At 41.6% G+C, this 26,268-nt stretch overlaps 1 protein-coding gene across 1 annotated transcript; it reads right to left on the reverse strand.

Annotated features, from left to right (window-relative positions):
• Window positions 1-1,432: 1,432 nt before the first annotated feature.
• LOC124770952 (zinc finger protein 99-like) lies at window positions 1,433-26,015 on the reverse strand. Its single transcript, XM_047249253.1, has 2 exons — window positions 25,915-26,015; window positions 1,433-3,664 (listed from the first exon to the last, which is right to left on the reverse strand). Exon 2 carries the CDS (start codon window positions 3,409-3,411, stop codon window positions 1,948-1,950), a length of 1,464 nt encoding a protein of 487 aa, XP_047105209.1. The 5' UTR covers window positions 3,412-3,664; window positions 25,915-26,015; the 3' UTR covers window positions 1,433-1,947.
• Between the last annotated feature and the right edge of the window lie 253 nt (window positions 26,016-26,268).

The following is a 26,268-nucleotide window of genomic DNA, read 5'->3' on the forward strand; positions in this document are numbered from 1 at the left end:
AACACTGCCAATGAGGAGAATGAACGCCACATGTTGTGTGCACATGATGCAGTAAGCAGATTACAAGTATATAAGCAGACTAGAGATTTACAAGGAATTGTTCTAACAGTTAGATGGTTTGCATGACATAAGTGACTTTAGCAAACGTGAAGTTACAATGGCATGGCAGTTGGAAACTAACAGCTCAAAAGTGGTGAAGCTGGTTGGTTGGATCTATGATACTGTTGTGAACATCTGTGGAAGTGGCTGAAAGGTGATAAATTCATAACCTTATGAAATGATGTAATACATATACATTTCAACACCAATCAAGGAAGTCAGATGCTTGCCTGCTCTGTAAAGCTGGACATGAGGCAATCTGTGGCTTATCTAATGAGGGATAACAATGCTAGAGCAGCCATACACGTTTTTGAACAGACAATTCAATGTACATGTACACTGTTGAACATGGGGCTCTACAACATATGGTCACTGTATGTTTCCATATCGATCCACCAAAATGTTCAATTGCGACTGCAGTGGGCAAGGGATCACTGAGGCTGGAATGAATGTCATTGCAAATGCCAACTATCAGGATGGGTGACATTTCCTGTTACACCAGGTCAGTTGTACATCCAGATATGCTATATAGATGAATGGCACCTGATGGAGGGCGCATTATGCTATGGGGCAGTCACTTTGGCTCCTTTGGGACATTTGGTAGTAATAGAAGGCATCATGATAGTTGCAGACTATGTGACCTTTATTGCAACTGCATTCCTGGTGAGCTCTCCCATGCTGAAGGCATCTTTCAGCAGGATAATTGTCCATGTCACATGTGCAGAATGACTCCACATTGGTCTGAGTAGCATGGTAACTAACACTGATGTCTGGACCACACCATTTAGCTGATCTCAACGTGTGGAATACAACTGGTGCAACATAAATCCAGAAACATGTAAATAATGTGTCAAGTACAGTGTTCCAAAGGTGGACAAACATGCTATTAAGCAGGTTGCTATATTTGTTGTTACGCGTACTTATGCAGGATTAGTACTAACAGAACATAAATGTACACACTATTAATGACACAGCAAATCTCTTGAGAAAACATGTCCAAGTAAAACAATTATTATAATTGTGTTTCTCTAGTTTTGAGGTTACCAGTCTGAATGAAGCAAGTGCCATGAATATATTTTTACTGTCACTGTTTCCAAAATACAGAGATACAAGTACTACATGATGACTTTGTTTGGAATAATAAACAGCAAGTCATAACATTTCCTTGGCCTTATACTGAATATTGCATAGTACTTACGATTACTGACAAATGTAAGGATTTATCACAATTCACAATCTTCTTGTCTCAAGATCGATGGGAAAAAGCAGCAGTGCTAATGACAAACACATTTGATTCATGTTTCTGGAGTATTTAAGATAACCATTTCTTGACATGTAGAGCGGCAGATACGGATTTATATATTGTCACATTATTGCACATTTTTTCACAATCCTACCACATTTTAATTTTATTTCACAGGCAATACTATTTACTGTCCCCCTGCCACATCCATTGTTTTATAGGCCTTGAGAGCACCAACCAGGAAAATCTATTTGTCGTAATTTCTTTTTGATGTGAAGTAGTGCATGTGTCTTGAGAGTTCCCACCTGAATGAAACTTTTGCCACATCACATTTGTGAGGTCTCCTCCTAATGTGTTCTAAAGTATGTGTTTTGAGATCACCTGATCTAGCAAATGATTTGCCACAAATCTCAATTATGCAGTTTCTTTAAAGTGTGAATTACTATATGACTCTCGAGATGACCTGACTGGGCAAAAGATTTCCCACAAATCTCACATTTGTAAGGTTTCTTTCCAGTGTGGATTATTGTGTCTCTTGAGAGAACCTGATGTGGCAGACGATGTGCCACAAATATCGCATTTGTGGGGTTTCTTTCCAGCGTGAATTAATGTGTGTGTGTCTTGAGATCACCTGGCCTAGCAAAAGATTTCCCACAAATATCGCATTCATGGGGTTTCTTTCCAGAGTGAATTAATGCATGTTGCTTGAGAACGCCTGACCTAGCAAAAGATTTCCCACAAATCTCACATTTGTGAGGTTTCTTTCCAGTGTGAATTAATCCGTGTTGCTTGAGATGACGTGACTGGGCAAACGATTTGTCGCAAATCTCACACTTGTGAGGTTTTTTTCCAGTGTGAATTAATACATGTTTCTTGAGATTTCCTGACAAAGCAAAAGATTTCCCACAAATCTCACATTTGTGGGGTTTCTTTCCAGTGTGAATTAATACATGTTTCTTGAGATCACCTGACCTAGCAAAAGATTTCCCACAAATCTCACATTTGTGAGGTTTCTTTCCAGTGTGAATTAATGTGTGTGTCTTGAGATCATCTGACCTAGTAAAAGATTTCCCACAAATCTCACATTTGTGAGGTTTCTTACCAGTGTGAAGTAATACATGTCTCTTGAGAACGCCTGACCCAGCAAAAGATTTCCCACAAATATTACATTTGTGAGGTTTCTTTCCAGTGTGAATTAATGTGTGTCTCTTGAGATGGTGCCCCCTAGCAAAAGATTTCCCACAAATTTTACATTTGTGAGGTTTCTTTCCAGTGTGAATTAATACATGTTTCTTGAGATCACCTGACCTAGCAAAAGATTTCCCACAAATCTCACATGTATGAGGTTTAATTCCAGTGTGAATTAATGTGTGTATCTTGAGATTACTTGACAAGGCAAAACATTTCCCACAAATCTCACACTTGTGAGGTTTCTTTCCAGTGTGAAGTAATACATGTTTCTTGAGACCACCTGAGATCGTGAAAGATTTCCCACAAATCTCACATTTGTGCGGTTTCTTTCCGGTGTGAATTAATATGTGAGCCTTTAGATTACCTGACCGGGCAAACCATTTGTCACAAATATCACATTTGTGAAGTCTTTTCCCGGTATGAATGAAACAATGTCTCTTGAGATCACCTGACCTAGCAAACAATTTGCCACAAATACCGCATCTGTCAGTTCTGTTTGCAGTAAGTAGATCAGCCTGGGCACTGACATTAACAGCTATAGACGAAGTTCCATAATTACTTTTTTTCTCTCTATCATTTGTCATGTGTGTGTTACACATGTCGTTAGAGGGCTTCTTTGACACGTTCCAAGTTTCCTTACATGAAGACTGCTCACTGTGCTGTGTGACAGAAACTTCTGGCTCGCTATCCAACAAGGTACTGCTTTGATGCTCATCACTATGGCAATATCTTTCATGACTATCAGCAGTTAAAAATTGACAATTGTCACTCATTCTCATATGCTTTTTCAAGCCAACATTACTGTCAAATACCTCACCACACCACTTACAAACATACAAATGTGGTTTCGTTCCATCATTGTGCATAAACACATGCATTATGAGCCTGTATTTTGAAGGAAAGCTCTGTTGGCAGAAATTACAGCTATATACATGTAATTCCTTTTCCCTCGTACTGCAGTCATATTGGGTGACAACTGAGCATTCCTTATCAATAGTCACATCTTTTGTATTGGTACTGAACCCATGTGTTGACTTCTCAATGTCTATCACCAACTCTTCCTGGACCAGTCTACGGTGACAAGTTTCCTCACATGATACGCTGCAGCTCCCACCAGTAGTCTGAGTAAATCTGAAGAGTGAGGAGGATAATGTTAAATAAGATACACAACAAAGAAACAATATTTGAGTGACCATAAATTCAGTACTATAGGACACAAATCATAAAAGTGAATAAGAAATTACATATTCAGTAACTGTTACTGATGCAAAATTACAATATTCCAGCAGAAGCTAAAGACCGATGAGGTAAAAATGGTTTAAAACGAAAATAACCAGATGGAATTCAATAATGATTAATCTGAGTCACAGCCCACCTGATCTGAAATTTTTAGTTGAGAATTAAAATATTTCACTTTCACGTGTTACAATCTTTTTAAAATACAGTGCTAATAGTAATCTACACCAATTAATTAAAGGTATCAAAAAATGTATCAGTTACAAGTTTTAATTCAAAATTCGTAAGTTCATGGTATTTCAGATTTATTTAAGAGAAATAATTTTTAAATATTACTCTTCCATTATCTTAGCTCTGTAAGTGCATTCTCTTTGTTTTGTCAACACTTTCACCATTAGAAACGATAGATTTATTTCACCTAGTAAACATTATTGTTTGATTCCCAATAGGTCAATAACTAGTGCAAGCATCAATATTTTGATTAGGTATCTAGAATGGATGTTGATCAGCTGGATAATGACGGTTCATGAACAAGAATCAATGTCACATCAATCAAGGGAAAAATTTGCATACTGATGAATGAATGTGAATGACACACTTGCAGATGGTTTTAATCTAAAACTGTTTTTGGCACTGCAACTTATATGAAGCCTTCCACAAATGGAAATACTGTCTGAACAGACGGAAATGGTTGCAAATTTTCCAGTACACTTGGAGTGAGCCTTTTTAAAAATTTTTACATCTAAAATTTTTACATCTTCCCAACATCTTGTCACCTAGCATTGCAGAAAACTGTTGACTGAACGATACATATAAATGGCCACATCATCACCCATCAAACAATGAAAGCTAACACTACATATTGAGTGGTGGTGATAACAGCTGGTGCATGAGCTACACCTGTAGTATCTGGGTTTCATTATTATACCTGCAGTTAAACCATTCCCCACAGAACAGAAACGTGTGATGCATTTCAGGTCCCCGGTATGTACATCATGTTGGACATGAAAGATTAAAAAATACTGAGGGCCTGCATGCTTCAGTGATTTCCTTGTATTCTGATTGTGATATCTGAATTTTTTTGCAATGTGTTTGATGTATAGTTTTGTTTGGTATGGTATCTGACAAAATTCGAGTGCTTTTAACTACTAACTGCGATCACACGTTTTTTTTTTCAAAGTAACTGGTATTATAATGAAGTGTCAGATTCCAGAACTTAACAACTGTAGATGACAAGGTGTTATTTTTAAGAAATACAGTGCGAAATTGTGATTTAGTGAGTTTCAGTGCGCGATGTGCCAGCCTCACGGCAAACAGCTGATGAAGGCCAGCCAGCGTGTTATGCAGGTGACACAGTTTTTGCAACGAGCGTCAGTATGTGTGTACGTACGCGGCAGCCATCAGAACGCAGCATTAGCAGGTGCGGGCCGCGTGTGGCGAAGTTGCGTTAGCCAACTCATCAAGAACCCTCTAATGAACACGCCGCTGTGTAACCGGCGGATTCGGCAGTGGTCTACACTATTTAAGGACATCAGAGGTGGGTGTCGGCATTCGGTTCGACCGATTGGGCGTTTGGTTGCTGTTAAGACGTCATCAGTGATGCTGTCCATGTCCCTGTCCCTGAGGACCGGCCGCCGGGGGGCGTTGCCCGCTGCTGCACCAGCGACTCCCAGCGTCATCACGAGCCACCGCGTCTGCGAACTGGGCCGTGCCTCATGCTGCTAATCTCCTGCCTGCACAACTGCTGACCAAGCACAGTGTCGCATTCCCCAGACTGCAAGCATCAGCACGTCTCCATCACAACACAAGCAGTGGGGCTGAGCTACCGGAAAATGTATTGGAAGAACCAAAATGAAGAGGAAGATTGTTAAAAACAGCCACCTTCTTCTACCCAGCCACAGCCTACAACCCTGACCATGTCACCCGCTCCAGTCATCCTATAAAAAGTGGTGTCAGTCAGGCAACCTGCGCATCACACACTCCTGTTACAATTGGTGACAGTAGTGGTCTTCTCCCTGTATTTGCACGAAATTGTGGGTGGTAATCGACGAGGGTATGTGGCATTTGAGAAGGGCAACAATGGATCAGCAACTCCTGCAACATGACAAGTGCCAATTTTTCGTTTGGTGGTTTGTCTGAACCTGTAGCATAGTCCGTCTTCACTTATTGTTCTTCTTTCTGGGCTTACTGTAGTCTTGATTCGATAGCTGGTAGTGATGGAGCAGTCTGTGTCAGCCGAGGTGGCTATTCAGCAGCTAATTGAGTGAGTGTCGGAATTAGAGATAGAGCTTGCTCGGTCTAAAGAGGCGAGCAAAGAATGGTTTCCTGTTAATGCAGTAATTCTTGACACTAACGCTGCATCTTTGGTCACCCCTTTCTCAGGAAAAGCTGGTTGAGAACCATAGCACAGCCGCTAAACTGGGAAACTGGGGTGCAAAAACGCTTTTGCATGTGGCTAAGTTGAAAGTAACTGGGGATGCCAGAGTGTACGTTACATGCCATGAAGCATTAAGGGATGCTCGGGCATTTGAAGTATTCAAAAAAGGGTTGCTGGAAAGATATCAGAGGAAAAATACGTCTAGATATTATCGGGAATAATTGAATAGAATGTATCAAAGGAATGGGGACTCAATAGAAGCTTTTGTAGATCGAATTCGAAAAATTAATGTTAATACCTATGAGCTAACGGATTCTGATAGGGTTAATGAAGCCATTCTCCAGGAAGCTGAGCAGAGGTCACTAGACGCATTTTTGCAGGGAATACAACCCGAAACCTTCCACAAGATTAGGATGGAATTCCCTAAGACTTTCAAAGAGGCAGTCGTAATCGCTGTGGCGTTAGAGGAAGTTGAAGCAGTAACAAAGACGCAGGACAGGAAAGCAGTGTTTAATGCAGAAATAAAATGTTTTGGATGTGACCGGATGGGACACATTAGACGCGTTTGCAAGGAAGTGCAGTGCAGGAAATGCAGACGTTGGGGTCATATGGAGCGTAATTGCAATGGGTCCTGGCAGAAACATGATAGGAAACCGCAAGGTGGGCCTCACCCCCCTCAGTTAAATGGGGCATGGGGTGGTGTGTCCACTGTGCAACACCCCCGGTAAGAATTAATGCTAGTGCAGAATCAGTGGCTGACTTTTTTCTGACCGGCTTGGTGAGGGGCAGACCATGCAAATTTTTATTGGATACCGGGTCTCAGGTATCTGTGGCGAGTAGAAATGTACTCGGTAAAGTAGAATTAAAGCCACCACGCTGGGCGTTAAGTGGCGTGGGTGGGGGACAGGTGAAGTCACTCGGATCAGCGGTGTTAAACTTCCGAGCGGAAATGAGGAACTTCCAGGTGAAGGTAGAAGTTCTTCCACCTGTTGGCAGCAGCCACGATGTCATACTCTTATTGGATTTCCTGGTTGCACATCATGCAAAAGTTAACCTGGAACAGCGTACAGTGGAACTGGATGGAATACAATTTTGTCTAGGTTCTGAAGCTGAAAAACCATTACTGTCGAAGGAAACGCCCAGATGTTGGGTGGGCCACCTAAATTGCGTACAAGGTCCCTTAGGGTTAATTCGCGGGATACTATACCGAAGGGTACAGGGAAAATAATCTGGGCAGATGTTGGTGCTAGCGTGCCAGTAAATTCGTTGTGTGTCGTTGAACCTTTGAGATTGAGCCACTGGATAAAATGAAGTGTTTTACACGCCCTAGCATGATCTCTGTGCGGGAGATAGAAGGCAAAAGGTTGCGACTGTCAGTATCGATAATTTTGGCCTTGAAGAGGTGCAATTAGCATGGGGTACTGTAATAGCGAATCTGAAGATAATAGGGGAAGTTGAACTGGATAAGGATTTCGCAGCAGATTACACAATGCCGGGAGAGTGTCAGCTGGTCCGCACTGAGGGATAAAGTAGCACATTTAGAAGGGCAAAACAGAGAAGTCATGGAGAACCTTTCGACAGAATATAAAGAGTTATTTAATTCTCATGGTCCATTGCCCGTCACACCATTAGTTCAGCATTACATCTCCACTGGGAATGAAGCACCTGTGTAAACGTCCGTATAGTGTTCCAAAAAGTTTACAGCCCGTCACAGAAGACTTTATTAATCAACAGCTTAGGGATGGGATAATAGAAACCAGTAGTAGTCCCTGGGCCGCTTCTGTCGTAATAGTGGGTAAAAAATCACCTGATGGGGGGCAAGGCATATCATTGTGGTTATAGTTTCCTGAGTCAAAAAACTGTATCGGATGCATACCCAATGCCTAATATCACTGAAACTCTGGATAATTTGGGTCAGTGTCGGTACTTCACGACCTTGGATCTTCGAAGCAGGTACCACCAGTTGGTGGTCGCCCCGAAAGACCGACCGAAAACAGCTTTTTCACACCTACAGGTAATTTTCGTTGTCAGCGATTGCCTTTCGGACTCAAAAATGCTCCGACAACCTTCCAACGATTACTACATAGCGTGTGACGAGGGCTGAAACCTAATCAGTGTATGTTATATTTGGACGACATAATTGTTTTCTCAAAGGACGTGCAAGAACATGTGCGCTGTTTGCGCGAAGTTTTCTATCGTCTGAAAGCAGTGCGGTTAACTCTTCATATGGAAAAATGTCATTTTTTGTTGCAAGAAGTCCGTTATTTAGGTCATATTATAGGACAGGAGGCTGTCCGCACGGACCCAAAACTTGCAGAGGTGGTAATGAATTTTCCGACACCTACAAAAGTAAAGGAGATGCAGTCTTATTTAGGTCTCGCCAATTTTTACGGGAGGTATATTCCAAAATTTCCGGAAATTGCAAGGCCCCTCACGAAGTTGTTGAAGAAAGCAGCAAAATTTCGCTGGTCAGCAGCATGCGGAGAGGCTTTTCGAAAGTTAAAAAAGATGTTAACATCTAGTCCGGTTTTGGCTTTTCCAGACTTTAGTCAAATGTTTATATTATCTTGTGACTAGCAATTTTGCTTTGGGTATAGTATTATCTCAGGAAATAGATGGGCAGGAGCACCCAATAGCATATGCTTCCAGACATTTAAACAATGCAGAAAAAAAATTACTCAACAACTGAGAAGGAGTTATTGGCATTAATTTTCGGAATAACCTATTTCCGGTGTTATATGTATGGACGACGTTTCAAGATGATTACTGACCATGCAGCACACATGGTTCCATACATATGAAAGTGAAGTAACTGAACATTAAGAATGAACAACAAAAAAAAGCCAAGTAATATGCAAGTAAGGTTTCAAAGAAATATTTTCGTATGTTTCTCAAAGTACTACAAATAAAAATTTTTAATTAAAATTTTTTTACTGTGCCGATCTTTCTGGGAAACTTCAAGGATAAATAAATTTTGATGTTAATTATCAATTGTTTGAGAGACCTCCATGTAGGCATTGTGTAGGTACTGGGTACTTGTGTCATATCATTGAAATTTACTGCACAGCATTTCGTGTGGCAGGTACATTGATAAACTATTCATCTACATCTACGTGATTACTCTGCTATTTACAATGACGTGCCTGGCAGACGGTTCAATGAACCACCTTCAAACTGTCTCTCTACCATTCCACTCTCCAACAGCACACAGGAAAAACGAGCACTTAAATTTTTCTGTGCGAGCCCTGATTTCTCTTATTTTGTCGTGATGATCATTCCTCCCTATTTAAGTGGGTGCCAACAGAATGTTTTCGCAATCTGAGAAGAAAACTGGTGATTGAAATGAAACACGCCTTTGTTTTAATGATTGCCACTCCATGTCTGTGATACTATGTCCCCTATTTCGCGATAATACAAAACGGGATGCCCTTCTTTGTACTTTTTCAATGACATCCGTCAGTCCCACCTGATGCGGGTCCCACACTGCACAGTAATACTCCAGAACAGGGTGGACAAGTGTGGTGTAAGCTGTCTCTTTAGTAGACCTATTGCACCTTCTAAGTGTTTTGCCAATGAATTGCAGTCTTTGGTTTGCTCTAACCACAATATTATCTGTGTGATCGTTCCAATTTAGGTTACTTGTAATCCCTAAGTATTTAGTTGAATTTAATGCCTTCAGATTAGTGTGACTTATCACATAATTGTAATGTAGCTCATCTCTTTTAGGACTCGTGTGAATAACTTCAGACTTACTTATTCCGCGTCAATTGCCACTTTTTGCACCATACAGATATCTTATCTAAATCATTTTGCAAGTCGTTTTGATCATCTGATAACTTTACAAGACAGTAAATGACAGCATCATCTGCAAACAATTTAAGACGGATACTCAAATTGTCTCCTATGTTGTTAATATAGATCATGAACAATAGAGGGCCTATAACACTTCCTTGGTGAACGCCGGATATTACTTCTGTTTTACTCAATGACTTTCCATCTATTACTATGAACTGTGACCTTTATGAAATGAAATCACGAATCCAGGCGCACAACTGAGGCGATATTCTGTAGGCACACAGTTTGGTTAGAAGACGCCTCTGAGGAACAGTGTCGAAAGCCTTCTGTAAATCTAAAAATTGGAATCAATTTGACATCCCTTGTCGATAACACTTATTACTTTATGAGTATAAAGAGCTAGTTGTCTTTCACAAGAACGATATTTTCTGAAACCGTGCTGACTGTTTGTCAATAAATCGTTTTTCTTCGAGGTACTTCATAATTTTTGAATACAGTATATGTTCCAAAACCCTACTGCAAATCGACGTTAGTGATATAGGCCTGTAATTCAGCGGATTACTCCTACTTCCCTTTTTGGGTATTGGTATGACTTGAGCAATTTTCCAGTCTTTAGGTACATATCTTTCTGTGAGCTAGTGGTTGTATATAATTGCTAAATATGGAGCTATTTTATCAGCATACCCTGAGAGGAACCTGACTGATATACAATATGTACCGGAGGCCTTGCCTTTATTAAGTGATTTAAGCTGCTTCGTTACTCCGAGGATATCTACTTCTATGTTTCTCACCTTGGCAGTTGTTCTTGATTGGAATTCAGGAACATTTACTTCGTCTTCTTTGGTGAAAGAGTTTCGGAAAACTGTGTTTAATAACTCTGCTTTAGTGGCACTGTCATCAGTGACTTCACAGTTCTTATCGCGCAGTGAAGGTATTGATTGCGTCTTGCCACTGGTGTGTTTTATGTATGACCAGAATCTCTTTGGGTTTTCTGCCAGATTTCGAGACAGAATTTCGTTGTGGAAATTATTGAAAGCATCTCGCATTGAAGTACACGCCATATTTCGAACTTCTGTAAAACTTTGCCAATTTTGAGGATTTTGCATTCTTTTAACTTTGGGATGCTGTTTTCGTTTATTCTGCAACAACGATCTCACCCACATAGTGTACCATGGGTGGTCAGTACCATCACTTATTATTTTATGTGGTATATATCTCTCAATTTCTGTCGATACTATCTCGTTGAAAACAATCCATAACTTTTCTAAACTTACGTGTTGAGAACAGGGTTGGAGACTGTCTTTTAAAAAGGCTTAGGAGCATTTTTATCAGCTTTTTTAAATAGATATACGTTGCATTTCTTTTTTATGGTTGCAGTGATGATGGAAGTCAACATGTATTTTATCAACACACATACTACAGCCTGGACAGTAACACTGCTGATGGTTTACACCACATCTGTTAAAGATTTTGGCATGATAGCTATTACCTCTATTTTATTATTTCCTTTGTTCTCTCAATTCTCCAACTAAAGAGCTGTCAGTATGAACAAAAATAGTCTCTTATATTCGATCTATCTATGCCAGTAACCTTCTACACAACAACTAGTTGGGTTGGGGGATCAATGGGACTTCGCAACCTTTACTCAGTCTTTCGGCCGAGGCTGGTTGCAAAGTGCCATTACATACAGGCTAGTATTACGATGGGGTCACCACTCCCAAAGACTAGCCCCTCCCCACCTCCGGGACATAATTAGTGTACCCAAACTGTTTGTACCTAGTGCAATCCATTGTAAAATGCAAATGTCTGCAAGCTGTGTAACTGAGGCAGAATATGGGGACCAGCCTGGTATTCACCTAGCAGGATGTAGAAAACCACCTAAAAACCACATCCAGGCTGGCCGCCACACTGGCCCTTCGTTGTTAATCTGCCAGGTGGATTCGATCCGGGGTCGGCACGCCTACAAAGTAGTGCGTTAGTGCTCTCCGCTACCCTGGTGGGTCGTTTCTTACATTACCATGAAAATATTACATCTGGTTCCACCCACTAAGGAAAGATTGTCAATGCACTTGAGGCCAGGGTTGGAGACTGTTGTGAATACAAGCAAGCCTATTAAAGCTTTTTCTCAGAAACATCAATATCATGCAAAGAAGGTACATTCTTTTGAACATTTTTGTATTATCAAGATTTTGTTTCATCACTGTTGAATCTCATCTAAAATACCTTCAAGGAAAAGTACACCAGATTTCTAGTTCAATGTCTCGATTCTACCCAACGCATTACCACAAGGTCACAGGGCAGGAATCTGCAAAGCAATGTTATATTGTCTAGCATTAACATTGCTTGGATTGTGCATTTATCCATTTGAGTTTCCCCTACCATAAAAGCAGGAATAATGGTGATATGACTATGTTCTCTGTTATCATTATCATTTCCACGACGACCACTACTACCACCACAAAGACATTTTCTGAATTTGTATCACCAATTTCCATCATGTAATCTTGATGAATATTATTATCATTCACAACTTCATAAATCATTTATCCAAATTTACGTTGAAGTACAGTTCTCTTACTCTCGGAATTCATGTATGATTCTGATGATAATGATGGGTTTGTCAGGCACTCAACTGCATGGTCCACAGTCCACTTTTTCACACAGTCCACTTTTTCACACAGTCCACTTTTTCACACAGTCCACTTTTTCACACAGTCCACTTTTTCACACAGTCCACTTTTTCACACAGTCCACTTTTTCACACAGTCCACTTTTTTACACAGTCCAATGATGAGGACAATGCAAACACCCAGTCATTAGGCAGAGAAAGTCCCCAACCCAGCCAAGAATCGAACCCAGGATCCCATGATCCAGAAGCAACAATGCTAGCTACTAGACTATGAGCTGCGGACAGAACTCATGGAGAATAATAAGTCCGATCAGGCTGGTTTGAATGGTTACAGAGACATGGGGCACACTGCATATTGTAAAAGACACTGACAGAGATCATAATTATTATACCATAATAACAATAAACAAAAGCTGTTGATAAAAAAACCTGCTGAGTGGCAGTCATAGAACGAGTGTGGTATCAGCAAGACGTCATAGCAACATTATTATGAATTTACTGAGGGTAAAATTTTTGAAAAGCACCCTGTTTTCATAACAAGAAGTCGATCCAAGGTGTTTTAAGTGATTATAATTAAACACAGTGTTGCAGGTGCTGTAGTGTGCACTCTATACATTGCAGGATGCTGTAACATTGTAGGATGTATATTAAGTGGTGTTCTCACTGAGCATGCTGAAAAATAATTTTTCACTTTCCGCCACCAGGTGAAAATATGGGCTAAAAGGAAAGAGAATGAGGTATTAGATAGGAAAAGAGAAGAACCATAGTGCAGGTAAAATAACCGAGGTTTAGCCTGAAAGACTAATCAATCTACTTCTAGATATATAAATTATGGTCACTAAATGGAAACAGATCGATTACGACTGTTTACAGTTTAAGGTGGTGAAGAGAATGCAGATCACATGAACAAAACATTATCGATCTTACCTAGGCTTCGAAAATTATGCATTGTTGAGTAAGTGTGGAGAGAGTTGTTCATGAGCTTTACAGACCTGCATGCAGAATATATCTGATAATACGAGGAATGGATTATGCATGGCAGGCTGATCGCTTGGATATGCAAAACTACTTACTATCACATAATGGCTGCAAGTACGTTCTCACAGTCACAGACACATACACATTCCGATTTAGCTTGGGCCTTACCTTTGAATGTAAAGACAGGGAAGGAGGTTTGAGAGGTTTCTGAACAATTGTTGCAGACAGGACTAAATCGACTGTCCATCAACCTTGAAGGCATATGATGGAAGTGAATTTTACGATAGACATTTCTAAGCAGAATTCGAGTTATGTGGGATAAATCACTATTCAACATTCTCATATTTGGAAACTAGTATTGTCATATGGTTGAACTGGACCATCAAAAATGGAATGTGGAAGCAATTTAATCTTCAATGTATGTGCAAATGTTCAACATACAGCCACAAATCATTGACGAGTATAATCCCATTATTCACAATAGAACTAAGAGCAAACCTATTTAAGTCACAAACGAATTACAGGAAAGTTTTGAACTCATTATGTGCCTCATAGAGCGGGTCATAAAATGTCAAAGGAACTGGGCACTGATGAAATGGCTTAGTTTCTCATCAGAGCTCAACAGCTGTGTAAACACCCAGAAATTGCTATGTAATTCGAAAAGCAAAGCTCAAACCGTGCAGTAGTGTGAGATGAGTGCTAGGAAACGTATCAAAAAAGTTGGAGGTGGTATTCTCGAGAATCTGCCATCAGAAGTTTGTATCTCTAGATACAATTTCTGTGGAGCTGGAACAAAATTGAAATAGCACCTAGCTTATGGTGACAAGGGTTTTAATGCATTGGACAATGTATACAAAGTGCACACCATCGCCTACACTACAGACAAAGATCACCGTATTGCAGGTATTTCAAGGACCGGATATTCATGTAGCACAACCTATTTCTGAATATGTGGTTGATAAGGCAATATTTGCTAGAACTTAAATTGGATACTGGACTAACCTTCAACCAATACTGAATGCAGTTCACTGTATTCTAAAGAAGAAGAAAAACCTATGGGATGTTTAAAAAATTGGTGACAGCTGCAAAAGGTACCTTAAGGAAAAAAGAAGAAAGGAAATGACGTGTTAAAAAGCCCAGGTTCCTACAAATACCAAAGACATCTGGTGGAATAATTCTGTTTCTGATGCCTCCATTTGCTGGGATGTCAACTACTGCTTTCATTAACAAAGAGAGCTGATATAATTCAAGCAGTACAGAACGCCTGAAAAAGCGAAAAGTAATTACAAAGCTGCTAAAAGGCATAATATGACCGTGGAGGCCATTGCTATAGGTAAATGCCTATATTTACAATACAGGAAATGGCTTTGGTTGTACATAAAAAAGCCCCACAGCAATGGTACTGGAAAAGAGGGTTAAAAACACAGATTTGGCAAAACTCGTCAGCAAACTTAAAATCATGAGATTTTACAGTGTCTTTATGAACGGTATGCTGCCTGAGACAATGTGGAAATTCAAGAAACATGGAACTGTCAATTTAGATGTTGTTCAGGGTATGGAGCTCTTGGTGATTTAAGGCCACCTGAAGAACTGTGTCGTCACTTCACCAATAGGAACCAGCTGCTGTACAATGTTCGACGCTCCCATGACTTCAGTTCATACCTCTGAGGATATTTCTGCCTGATATTTTTCCTCAAAATTGCATAAAAACAAGCAGTATGCAAGTCTCCACGTCATTTGAAGCTGCGATGTAATTATGTTCACTCTAATCCTAATTGGTTTAAATTGAAAGCAAACTACTTTCCTCCAATATATGAGCAGGGGGTAGTGATGTACAGCATTCACTGGCTGGAAACACATGAAAGCATAGCTAACATCACTGATTTAATAATACATTGCATCTAGGGAATTGGGAAGTTGTGTCAATACCTCCTGGCACTTGCAACACTGACAATTCATATGTATACTTGAAACGTTTTGTTAAGGGATTTGAAGTATGGGGTCCACGCAAACGTTCGTATGTTTAAATCAGAGATAGAAACAAAATACATTGAGGACTTCAGTCACAAATATTTAATAGGGTGGCTACTAGGTTTCTCAGAGGGACACGTGATGGTGCATAATACTGAAAATTTGAGTTATCAACTGGTGAACCAACTGCCAGTCAGTACAATTCGTGTAGAGTGTAATATTGCAACGAATTTTGTACCTTGACGACAGATTGGCCCATACTATTTATGTATTTTTTCCTACAGTGGGTCCTGCATATAAAAGTGAAGAAAATGAAGTCCACAATGAACATGGGTTGCTACACGAAGCTAAGGTGGCGAAGGGTTCACAACCATCAGGAATGTGGCAGGTACTGTGAAGTTAAGCTGCAAAGAAGCAGCCAAAAGCAAACTCCAAGAGGTAACTGAGATGAATGGCATGACCTGTACTAGCAGCCAGGGGAGTAGTCGAATAAGAGGGAATAGGATGAGTGGTGAAAGAGAAATGGCATACCTATCCACTGAGGAAGACGACATGCCAATATGACTAGTTGTGCAGCATCTTCTGCATAGACTCTAAACCGGGCTCAGGTAAAAGCCACCAGCGGTGAAACATACTTCATGATGGTGGAGTGTGTTAAGACAGCAAATGATGGACAGAGGTGCAGAGGAATGAACTGAACACCCACAGTCTAGTTATGAATGGACATGGTATTTAAAAAAAATGGAGGAGGGTGGTCTGATCCACTCCTCTGGAAGTACCACTTAGGAGATGTAGGACACTGAGGAACTGGGTACCATGTACAGCCAGGTAAGAATACATGGGAGGACCAAGTAAGTTTCCTATCAGATATTAGCAACAGGAATTTTCTAGTTTCAATGAATGAAAGAACAAAAGGTGCAAGATGTAAAGATGGTGTAAGAAACTCATTACGCCGCCAAATATTCATAGAAAAGGTTTTGGCAGTGGAAAAGTGAAAACCACTGCCCATGTTTCACGAGAAAAGACAATAGGAACGACACTGAAGACGCCACACAAGGAGACAGGTTGGTGTGGAACTGTAACAGACTACAAAATCCTTGGTGAAAAGGAAGATGCCTATTGGGTAATTCCATAATATAGGCAATGGGGATAGCAAAGACAATGATACCCAGAACAAGCATTCAGGCACCCCGTTTTCCTGGATAAATGTGTGTGACAAAGTCAAACAATATAAACCTTGAGAAAACTTTGTGTTTTCAAAACTTCCTCTAGTAAATGGGGCAGATGGCCTCTAAAGTCCCACATGTACAGACTACAGAGGATACCAGCCCTCCAGCAGATGTATCAGGATGTGGAGAGCACATCTCTGCAAGTGAATCACATCACTGCATGCCTCAGCCCACCAGGGACCAGGACACGCTACAGTAAACTTTAAGTGCACGGTGTGGAACATTCTTCGGCGGTAAGGATAACATTTGGAACATACTTTACGTGGTCATCACAGCTGTGTAAAGGTCGTGAGGGAGGGGTAAAGCCCCCATTCGGCCTTAGAAAGCTGCCAATTAAATTTGCACTCAAGTGGGGTAGGAATTGGCACATGGATAGCACACAGGAAGTGATCACTTGAGTATGTTAGAGGGAATGGGTCATTCCAGGTTGATATGGCGTGCATTGCTATGCTGTGATCTTGTTTGGAGCGCGTGCTATAATCGATTATAGTTCGTTGTTCTGGTGCTGTTGACACTCCGATGGTGATTTGCTATTAAGTCGCTGGCATGTGTTCATGGTGGCTGGCGGAAAGCGAGATGGTAGTCTGTTTCCGGGTATTGCATGGAACGTGAAGTTCGCTCTGCTGACCTGTTGGTGAATAGCGCTAAAGTGGTTGTGCCTCGCAATATGAGCAAAGTGGTCTGGGGCGGAGGCGCCTCGCCACTGCTGGCCAAGCAGTGGTGATTAATTGGAGTCGGTGTACTTGTTCTGCCTGCCTGTCTGATGTGGAGGTCCGGTGGGGTCCTGTGATACTCTGGCCCGGAGACAAATAGTTGCTAAATTTTGGACTCGTCTGCCAGGTTAGGGTATGGGATCGGCTGGCTCTTCGTATTTTCTGTTGGAAGCTCCAGCAGCGGTTTCTGAACTTCATTCTGATGTGGGACGGCGTTGTTGGAAGTTTTTGCTTTGTGTGTGTGTGTGTGTGTGTGTGTGTGTGTGTGTGTGTGTGTGTGTGTGTGTCACGTTACGATATTTGTTGGTACTAATTTACTTGCTCAACTGGAGTATCTTATGATTATCCTGCTGAGTGGGTCGTTACCCACCCGGTCTGCTCAGTGGAACCTTTGGTGGTGCCTGTATGATCGTTTTTCAAGGAATTCACGTAGGTGGTTCCTGTTACCTGTCCGGGGTTGCGTTCACCTATGGTATATTTGGCATTTGATGCGTTAGGTAAAGTCTGCGTAAGGAAAGCAGTTTATCTTGTGTTGATATTATCTGTCGTGTGTTACAGAACATAACCAAGGTGCATAAGTGATGGGCAGATGTGGGAGGCATGTCAAGGAGCTCTCAGCGTTTATTTCGGGGACCGTTTCTAGTGGGAAGCCTCTGAAGTGTTGAGAGCTCACTCATCTGTGATTGCGTTGGGAGTTGCCCCTGCCTTTTGTTTGTATCAAATTATTAATTTGTTCGGAATACACATGAAAGATCAAGCGACAGATATTGGGAGTGGCGTTGTTTTAGTTGCAGATCGTGCGATCATTTTATTCGGGCCTGTCCGGTGCCGTGGACACCTCGTGATGCTAAATGACGCCAGGGGAAGAGGAGAAAGATTCGGAGATGCAGGAAGATAAATTGGCCGGTTAATTGCTGGGCCATTCGTGTTGTCTCTCACCCCTCCTCTCCTTACATTTGTGTGAAGATTGGGGATGAACAGATTTGTGCCCTATTGGATACTGGTAGTGCCCATTCTATAATAGATACTAACTGGTATTTTGAATTTAATACATCGGCCCGTAGTTCAAATTTGCTTCTTATTGAGGTAAAACGTCGTGCGGCCAATCGACAGTTGTTGCCTATCCTCGGGGAACGTAAGGTTAGTTTGTGTGTCAAAAATTTTCTTGGTCGGTGAAGTTGTCGGTCGCCGAGCGGTTAAATATCCCATTCATCTTGGGATGTGATTGCATATACAAAGCGGGTCTTATTATAGATTATTCTAGAGGCACATTTCATTTTCAGTTCCGACCTGGAACGAAAATTGCCTTCTGTGATTGTAGACAGGGAGGAGGTTGCCAGGTGGTCTCTGTACAGGAACAACTCCCTGTTACAGCCCATTTAAACCATACCTCACTGACGCATTACAAGCGTTGTTGATGAATTACCTTGAGGTGATGACTGATAAGCTCGGGGTAACTAGTTTGATTCAGTACAAGATCCGACTTATTGACAACACTCCTGTGTAAGACACCGTATAGACTGTCCCCTCTGAAGGTGTGCATTTTGAAAGACAAAATTAATCAAATATTAGAAATGGGGGTCATTCATTATTCCACATCTCCGTATGCTTCGCCTGTGTTCTTGCTCCCTAAGCCAGGTAAAAGCGATAACCGGGTCGTGGTGGATTATCGTCGTCTTAATCAGAAGGTTATATTAGAGTTGGTACCCTTGCCTGATCTCCATAATTTTTTCACCTGGTTTTGCAGCGTGAAAGTATTTACTGTAATAGATCTAAACGAAGCGTATTTTCAAATTCCCCTTAGTGAATCTTCTAAACCCGCCATGGCATTTACCACCTATTGGAGCTTATTTGAGTTTAAGAGAGTTCCATTCCGTTTGGCTACTGGTGCCGCTGTTCTTTCAAGGCTTCTGGACAGAGTCTTGGGTGATCCGAAGTTTCAGTGCGTTTATAATTATTTAGACGATTTGGTAATTTACAGCGTGTCGTTTGAGGAACACCTTACACATGTGCAGTTGGTATCTGAAAGATTGCATAATGCAGGTCTGACGGTTAAGCATTCCAAAATAAGTTTGTGTAAGACTAGTATTGTCTTCTTGGGGCATGTTGTCTCTGAAAGAGGTGTGAGGTAGATCAGGTACGGACACGAGCTATTAAGGAGTTTCAGTCTCCATAAGATGAACAAGGTGTTGCCCATTTCGTAGGTATGTGTAATTTTTTTTCTTAAGGTCGTCCCTGATTTTGCCTTGTTAGTAGATCCCCTCAATCAGTTATGAAAGAAAAATGCTAAGTTCCATTGGGGCTCAAAGCAACAAACTGCTTTTCTCGCTTTGAAACAGGCCATCGCTAATCCGCCAGTCCTTGCAGTACCCGATTTCAATTCGCAATTTATTGTGCAGACTGATGCCTCCCAGGGAGGAATTACCACCGTATTACTACAAGACCAAGAAGGTAGTCGACGGCTATTGCTTATGCATCACGTTGCTTATCCGATCCAGAACGAAAGTACTCTGTTTATGAGTGCGAGACTTGGGTGGTTGTGTTTGCCCTCGAAAAATTTTCATTTGACCTGGAAAATCGCCCGTTTGTACTGGAGACCGACAATCAGGCTCTCAGTACGGTGGGCAGTTCGCATATCTGCCTTTTGATTCGAGGTTAGACACATCTGTGGTGCGGATAATACTGTCGCGGATGCTCTCAGTAGGATGTTCGTGGATGGGGAAACGGAGGAGGGAACTGAGATAGCAGTGGGGGCCTTACTGACGGAGGTTCTGGGGTTATTTTGGGACGTACCCCAGAAACAAATTGATGATCTATAATGTGGACCGTTATATCAGCGTCTTAAAGAAGGTGAAGAGGTACCGAGCCTTCAATTTCGCAATGCTATTTCATGTAAACAGGAAAAGGGTTCTGGGGAGTACAAATTGTGTATCCCTAAGGAGCTAGTAACTATGGTTATTAAATTTTTCCATGACACTGCGTCAGGAGGGCATATGGGATTTAGTAAGACCTTAAACCACGTGTGAGAGCATTTGTACTGGGCGGGTTTGTATACGAACGGTAGGAGTTTTGTTGCGAAATGCAACGAATGCAAGTGAGGCAAACCTGATGTAGGCCCCCGTACTGGATTTCTTCAGTCAGAAAGGGAGTCCAGTCCCACGGAGCGTCTCTATTGATTACATCACCCCCCCTACCTCGAACTAGGAAAGGTAATAAGTACATGTTGGTGGTAGTTGACATATTTTCGCATTATTCCTGGTTGTTGCCGACCAAGGGAGTCATGGCAGACATTACTGTTCAGCAACTTGTTTTTTTCTTGGTTTGACCCCCCGAGGATCTTGGTTCGTGATAACACCCCGGCTTTCTTGTCACGGCGATTTAAATATTTTTGTTTATCTCAAGGGGTAAAACATATAACAACAACACCATATTGTCCCAAGGCCTCCTTTGCTGAACGAGTCAATCTTAACTTGAAAGCCACCTTGTGCATTTTTCATACTTGTTCCCCTAAAAGCTGGGACACGTCATTCCCATAGCTCAATCAGGCATTTCACTCAGCGTGTCACGAGTCAACCAGCAGTACGCCTAATGTGTTGATGTTTGGGCATTCGATAAACTCCCCCGTGTCTAATTTGATGAATATTAATGATGTACTGCCCAGGGAAATTACTCCGGCACGCCTTCGTGAGAACTGGGACACAGTGAGGCGTAACATTCTGCGTGCGCACAATAGACAACCCAAACAGTATAATCGTGGTAGATGCCCCTTTAGAGGGAAGGTGGAGGGGCTTAGTTTTTGTCCGTAACGCATCCTCTTTGGGACATAATTAGATAAAAGGTAAGCAGCAACCTCCTTTCTGTGGGCCCTATTGAATAGAAAGGATTTTAGGGCCAGTTAATCTTTTGGTTAGGCAGTTGAGTTCTTGGAAGTTCTACTGCATCCATATAAGCCAAGTTAAGCTGGCTAGGGAACATGTGTAGGCTTGGCCCAGGCGTTGTGTCAGAGGGAGCTCTATTCTGGACATTTTTGCTCCCTCCGCCCCCCCCCCCCCCCTCCCCCACCAGCCCGCCCGTGGGTTTTGGGGGGAGGAGATTGATATGGTGTGAGATACTATCCTGTGATCTTGTTTAGAGTGCACACTATAATCAATTATAGTTCGCTGTTCTGGTGCTGGTGACACTCCGGTGGTGATTTGCTATTAAGTCGCTGGCATGTGTTCATGGTGGCTGGCGGAAAGCGAGATGGTAGTCTGTTTCCGGGTATTGCAAGGAACGTGAAGTTCGCTCTGCTGACCTGTTGGTGAATAGCGCTAAAGTGGTTGTGCCTCGCATTATGAGCAGAGTGGTCTGGGGCGGAGGCGACTTGCCGCTGTGCTGGCCATGCAGTGGTTATTAATTGGAGTTGGTGTACTTGTTCTGTCTGCCTGTCTGATGTGGAGGTCTGTTGGGGTCATATGATACTCTGGCCTGGAGACAACTAGTTGCTAAATTTTGGACTCACCTGCCAGGTTAGGGTGTGGGCTCGGTTGGCTCTCCATATTTTCTGCTGGAAGCTCCAGCAGCAGTTTCTGAACTTCATTCTGATGTGGGACGGCGTTGTTGGAAGCTCTTGCTGTGTGTGTGTGTGTGTGTGTGTGTGTGTGTGTGTGTGTGTGTGTGTGTGTGTGTGTGTGTGTGTGTGTGTGTCACGTTATGATATTTGTTGGTACTAATTTACTTGCTAAACTGGAGTATCTTTTGGTTATCCCGCTGAGTGGGTCATTGCCCACCCGGTCTGCTCAGCGTTACCTTTGGTGGTGCCTGTTCATTTCTTTTTGAAGGAATTCATGTAGGTGGTTCCTGTTACCTGCCCAGAGTTGCGTTCACCTATGGTATATTTGGCATTTGATGTGTTAGGTAAAGTCTGCCTAAGAAATGCGGATTTAGACAGCATATGAATAGTGAATTGCTTCTGCTTGGTATATATGGTCTTCTGGGACCTGAACAACATCATCGCGTCAATTTGGTTTGTGTCACAGCATTAAGTGGTATGTCCTGTATTTTTATTTCACTGTGTTATTATTAACTTGGTGGAATCGTCACGTTTGGTGTCGTTAAGGCACTTCTAAGACTGTTGTTTGACCATTCATGTGCACTTGGCCTTTATTGTTTTGTTTTACGAAGTGAGAATTGCTTATTAAGATTTGTGTGTGTTGGCTTCTGGCACCTGTTAAGAGCACCTGAGTTAATGGCACCATGGTTATGTTCTGTCGGGATGTTATATTGTTATTTGATTTTTTAATTTCAACTTGTGATGATATTATCTGTCGTGTGTTACAGCACATAACCAAGGTGCAGAAGTGATAGGCAGTTGCGGCAGGCATGTCAGGGAGCTCTCAGCATTTATTTCGAGGACCATTTCTAGTGGGAAGGCTTCAAAGTGTTGAGAGCTCGGTCATCTGTGATTGCATTGGGAGTTGCCCTTGCCCTTTGGTTGTATCAAATTATTATTTTGTTATTATGTTTATTGGTTGTGTGTTGTGCTTCTTTTATTTTATGGCGCCAAGTGCCATTATCTTTCTCAAAGTTCTTTTATATAAATGATTTTAAACTGTAATGCCAAGTTAACTTATTATTGGATCTTGGTCTGTGGTGTAAAATCTTTTAAAGCACCATTGTAATTTGTTCTTGCTTAATAAATTTCTCTTATTTTATGGTGCCAAGTTGCCATTATTATTATTTTCTTTTTTTAGTTTATTACTGCTCTTAATGTTTCCGGTTTTATGGTGCCAAGTGTCATCATCATTCTTAAAGGTTTTTGTAAATGATCTTAAGTTGTATTGCCAAGTTAACTTATTATTGGATTTTGTCTCTTGGGTAAACTCTAAAAGCTGTTTGGATATTACTGGGTGGAAATCCTTGGATAGTGGTCCTATAAGAACACACATTCCAAAGATGACAGGCGAGCTGGACAGTGCAGAACGAGAGGTCCAAATGGTAATAAATGTGCATGGAATCTGAAAGGAACGTGGGTGCTCCAGTGGTAAGAGATGATTCAGAAGGTCAGCTAAGAGGCCAGCTCTTGGACAGGTTCTCTAAGAGCCCCAAAGCAGATGGTGGGCAGTAAAGATGCCAAGCAGCAAAAAGGAGTGAGGGAGCTGACAAATGAGCTAGAGTAAGTCCAACTTGGTAACAGCAAATGATGGAGGGGTGTAGATGTTGCAAAGAGAAAAGGTGAAATGAGGAAGGGCAATGCTGTCTGCAACAGCTAGCAGTCGCATGTTAAATCAGATGGATGGCAAGCATGGCTACCACGTGAGGTGGAGTGCCGTCCTTGGGGGTAAAGGTCACAGAGGGCCAGAAGGAAACATGAAAGGTCAAATGGGTTGTGAGGACAAATTTTTTTCTTGGAAGCAGAAAATAAGCGGACACTGCAATTCCAAGAGCCGCTGTAATTCCTCCTTGGATCCAATGCCACGAATGTTCCATTGGAGAAGTCATCATGGGGATTGGGGAGGAGGGAACAAATTAAGATTAGTCACCTTGGTGGCTACTGAGTGACAGCCCTCAAAAATTCACTGCTACAGGGGGAAGAGGCAGCAGAATCCTGTTCCATGAGATCTACAAACATATAGGCACTCTCCCTGGGTCAGTCTGAATTCCATGGCAGAAAATTGGTAAGCAGTGGTCAACAACAAAATGGAGGTCAGCCAGGTAAGGGTACATGTGCCAACACCACTGAAGTGGATCTCCAAGTCAGGGAAGGAGAAGACCATTTGTTTTTGTTTCAGTTCTTAGAACTTTCTAGTTGACAAATGAAGACTTGTTTTTAGCTGTAGAAAGTCTTTGCAGGAGTACTGCTTTTGTCCTATCAGCCTGACAGTTGTGTAGCAGGTTATTTCGCCACCAAAGGTAAAGATTTGATGGCTTGTTGCGTAGCTGTAGGAGGGGACAGGGATGCTATTGTGACCTGTGTGATTTCACTACTGCAACACTGAATTTGAGGTCAGGAGTCTGGGTGAGCATATCCTCCATTATGCATGGCATTGCAAAAGCGATACTGTAAATGCCAGCTGGTAAAATGCACGCATTTTGACTAGCTAAGAACTGCAAGTGACAGGGCGGGGTTTGGTGTCCTTCACTCAGATCTGCTGGATGGTGTGCTCATTAAGACAGCAGAGAGGAGGCAAACAGCTGCCCTCATGAGCATCTCTGCCAAAAGTAACACACTCTGCCATGTTTTTACAGGACACCCATTTTATTACAATGTTGACACTTGTAGAAACTCAACTGGTTTGGAATGTATGGTTGGACCGTGTTGACTTTATAGCTTGCCTTAATCTTTGATGCAAAAACTACTCGAGCAAATGGTAGAAAATGAGTGCATGTGGGCATTAACTTTGCATCAATCTTTTTCATAAATGAGAAAAAAATTTCACAGAGCCTCCAACTGCAACACCTTCCAGAATAAGGCACGCATTAACCATAGTAAAGAACTGACCCTCTCCAGTATGTGATACCACAAGGAAACAAGTGCATTTGGGAGGGCCTTCAAATTTATAGCCTCATTCTGTTTATGTTTATTGACACACATTAAGATGGTGATTGATACATTGCAAAAAAAATCACCCATGATTGCCAACATCTCCAATGGCATGCTCTTTCCAACTGGGAACCCCCCCAGAGGGGGATTCACCTACCGTAAATGATTGTTCACACGTCAGGTCACACCTTCTGAACTCCTGACAGAGGGACCAATTGGCATTTGGGAAGGTAACAGTTCAGGCACTCACCCTTCTGGGCCTGACCTGTATCAGAGGGTATATGAGAACCTTACCCGTTGACCTGGAACTGCCAATTATGCATTACCTTGTCACCTGTAATGTGTCTAATGAATGGGACAGCCTTCAGGAACACACCAGGACGAAGGAGAAATGGAGATAATGAGGATTCACCAGCTAAATCTTCACAACCTTACTGAAACTGTCGCCATCTACTTACGTTTCTTCTTGATGGTGGCCTGTAATGTCACCACTACAAGCTTGTGTGTTACCTGAGCACCGCTGTGGCACCGCATTGAAACGGGTGTTCAACACTATATTCATTAATCTGTAAGGTTGGGAATCATCTCCAATTTTTGGATATATAGCCACTCACCCTTTCTTCTTACTTTTTCTACTGCAGTATATTAGCTTGTGCCCATCAATAAGAATCTGTTCAATTTGCAGTGATTTTCATGTGACGTTCTGCATTAAACACAATACAGCTGCTGATATGCCACCTGAACTTTTATTTCCTGTATGGATATAAGACGTTTGCTCTATTTATCTAGGAATAGTCACATAATGGTTGTTGCGAGGAATAGTATTAATGAATAATTACAGTATTGCATTTTATATCTGAAGTACTCTCACAGTTAATAAACAAAAATTTATATTTCTGAAAAAGTTCTGCAGTGAATTATGAAAACTTACCTTGCACTATCAGATGCGTATCTTGTTGAGGTTCCCACCTGAAATATTTGAAGAAATGGCCAGTGATTTACAACTGATGAGACAGTAAATAAATAGAACTCTATTAACACCCACCAACATGTGATTAGTCCACAATATGCTGTAAGTTAGGCTTGAAAATATCATTAAAGAGGACATGATAAACTGTTGCAGTTAATGAAACAGAATGTTAGTAAGAATTCATTCTCCATTTTCTCACTGTGTTCAGTACTGTAAATAACTACACAAGCCAGTAATTTGTTTGTAGCCATACTTCCTACTAGACACTTCACAAAGGAAAGTGACCAATAACATCTTTAACCTGTCATGCACTTA

The sequence above is a fragment of the Schistocerca piceifrons genome, unplaced genomic scaffold, assembly GCF_021461385.2.
Source record: "Schistocerca piceifrons isolate TAMUIC-IGC-003096 unplaced genomic scaffold, iqSchPice1.1 HiC_scaffold_846, whole genome shotgun sequence".
In the NCBI taxonomy this organism is placed as follows: Eukaryota; Metazoa; Arthropoda; class Insecta; order Orthoptera; family Acrididae; genus Schistocerca; species Schistocerca piceifrons.

Excerpts from the sequence above, each read along its gene's own strand:
- LOC124770952 (XM_047249253.1), bottom strand. The coding sequence starts at position 3,411 with ATGCATGTGTTTATGCACAATGATGGAACGAAACCACATTTGTATGTT.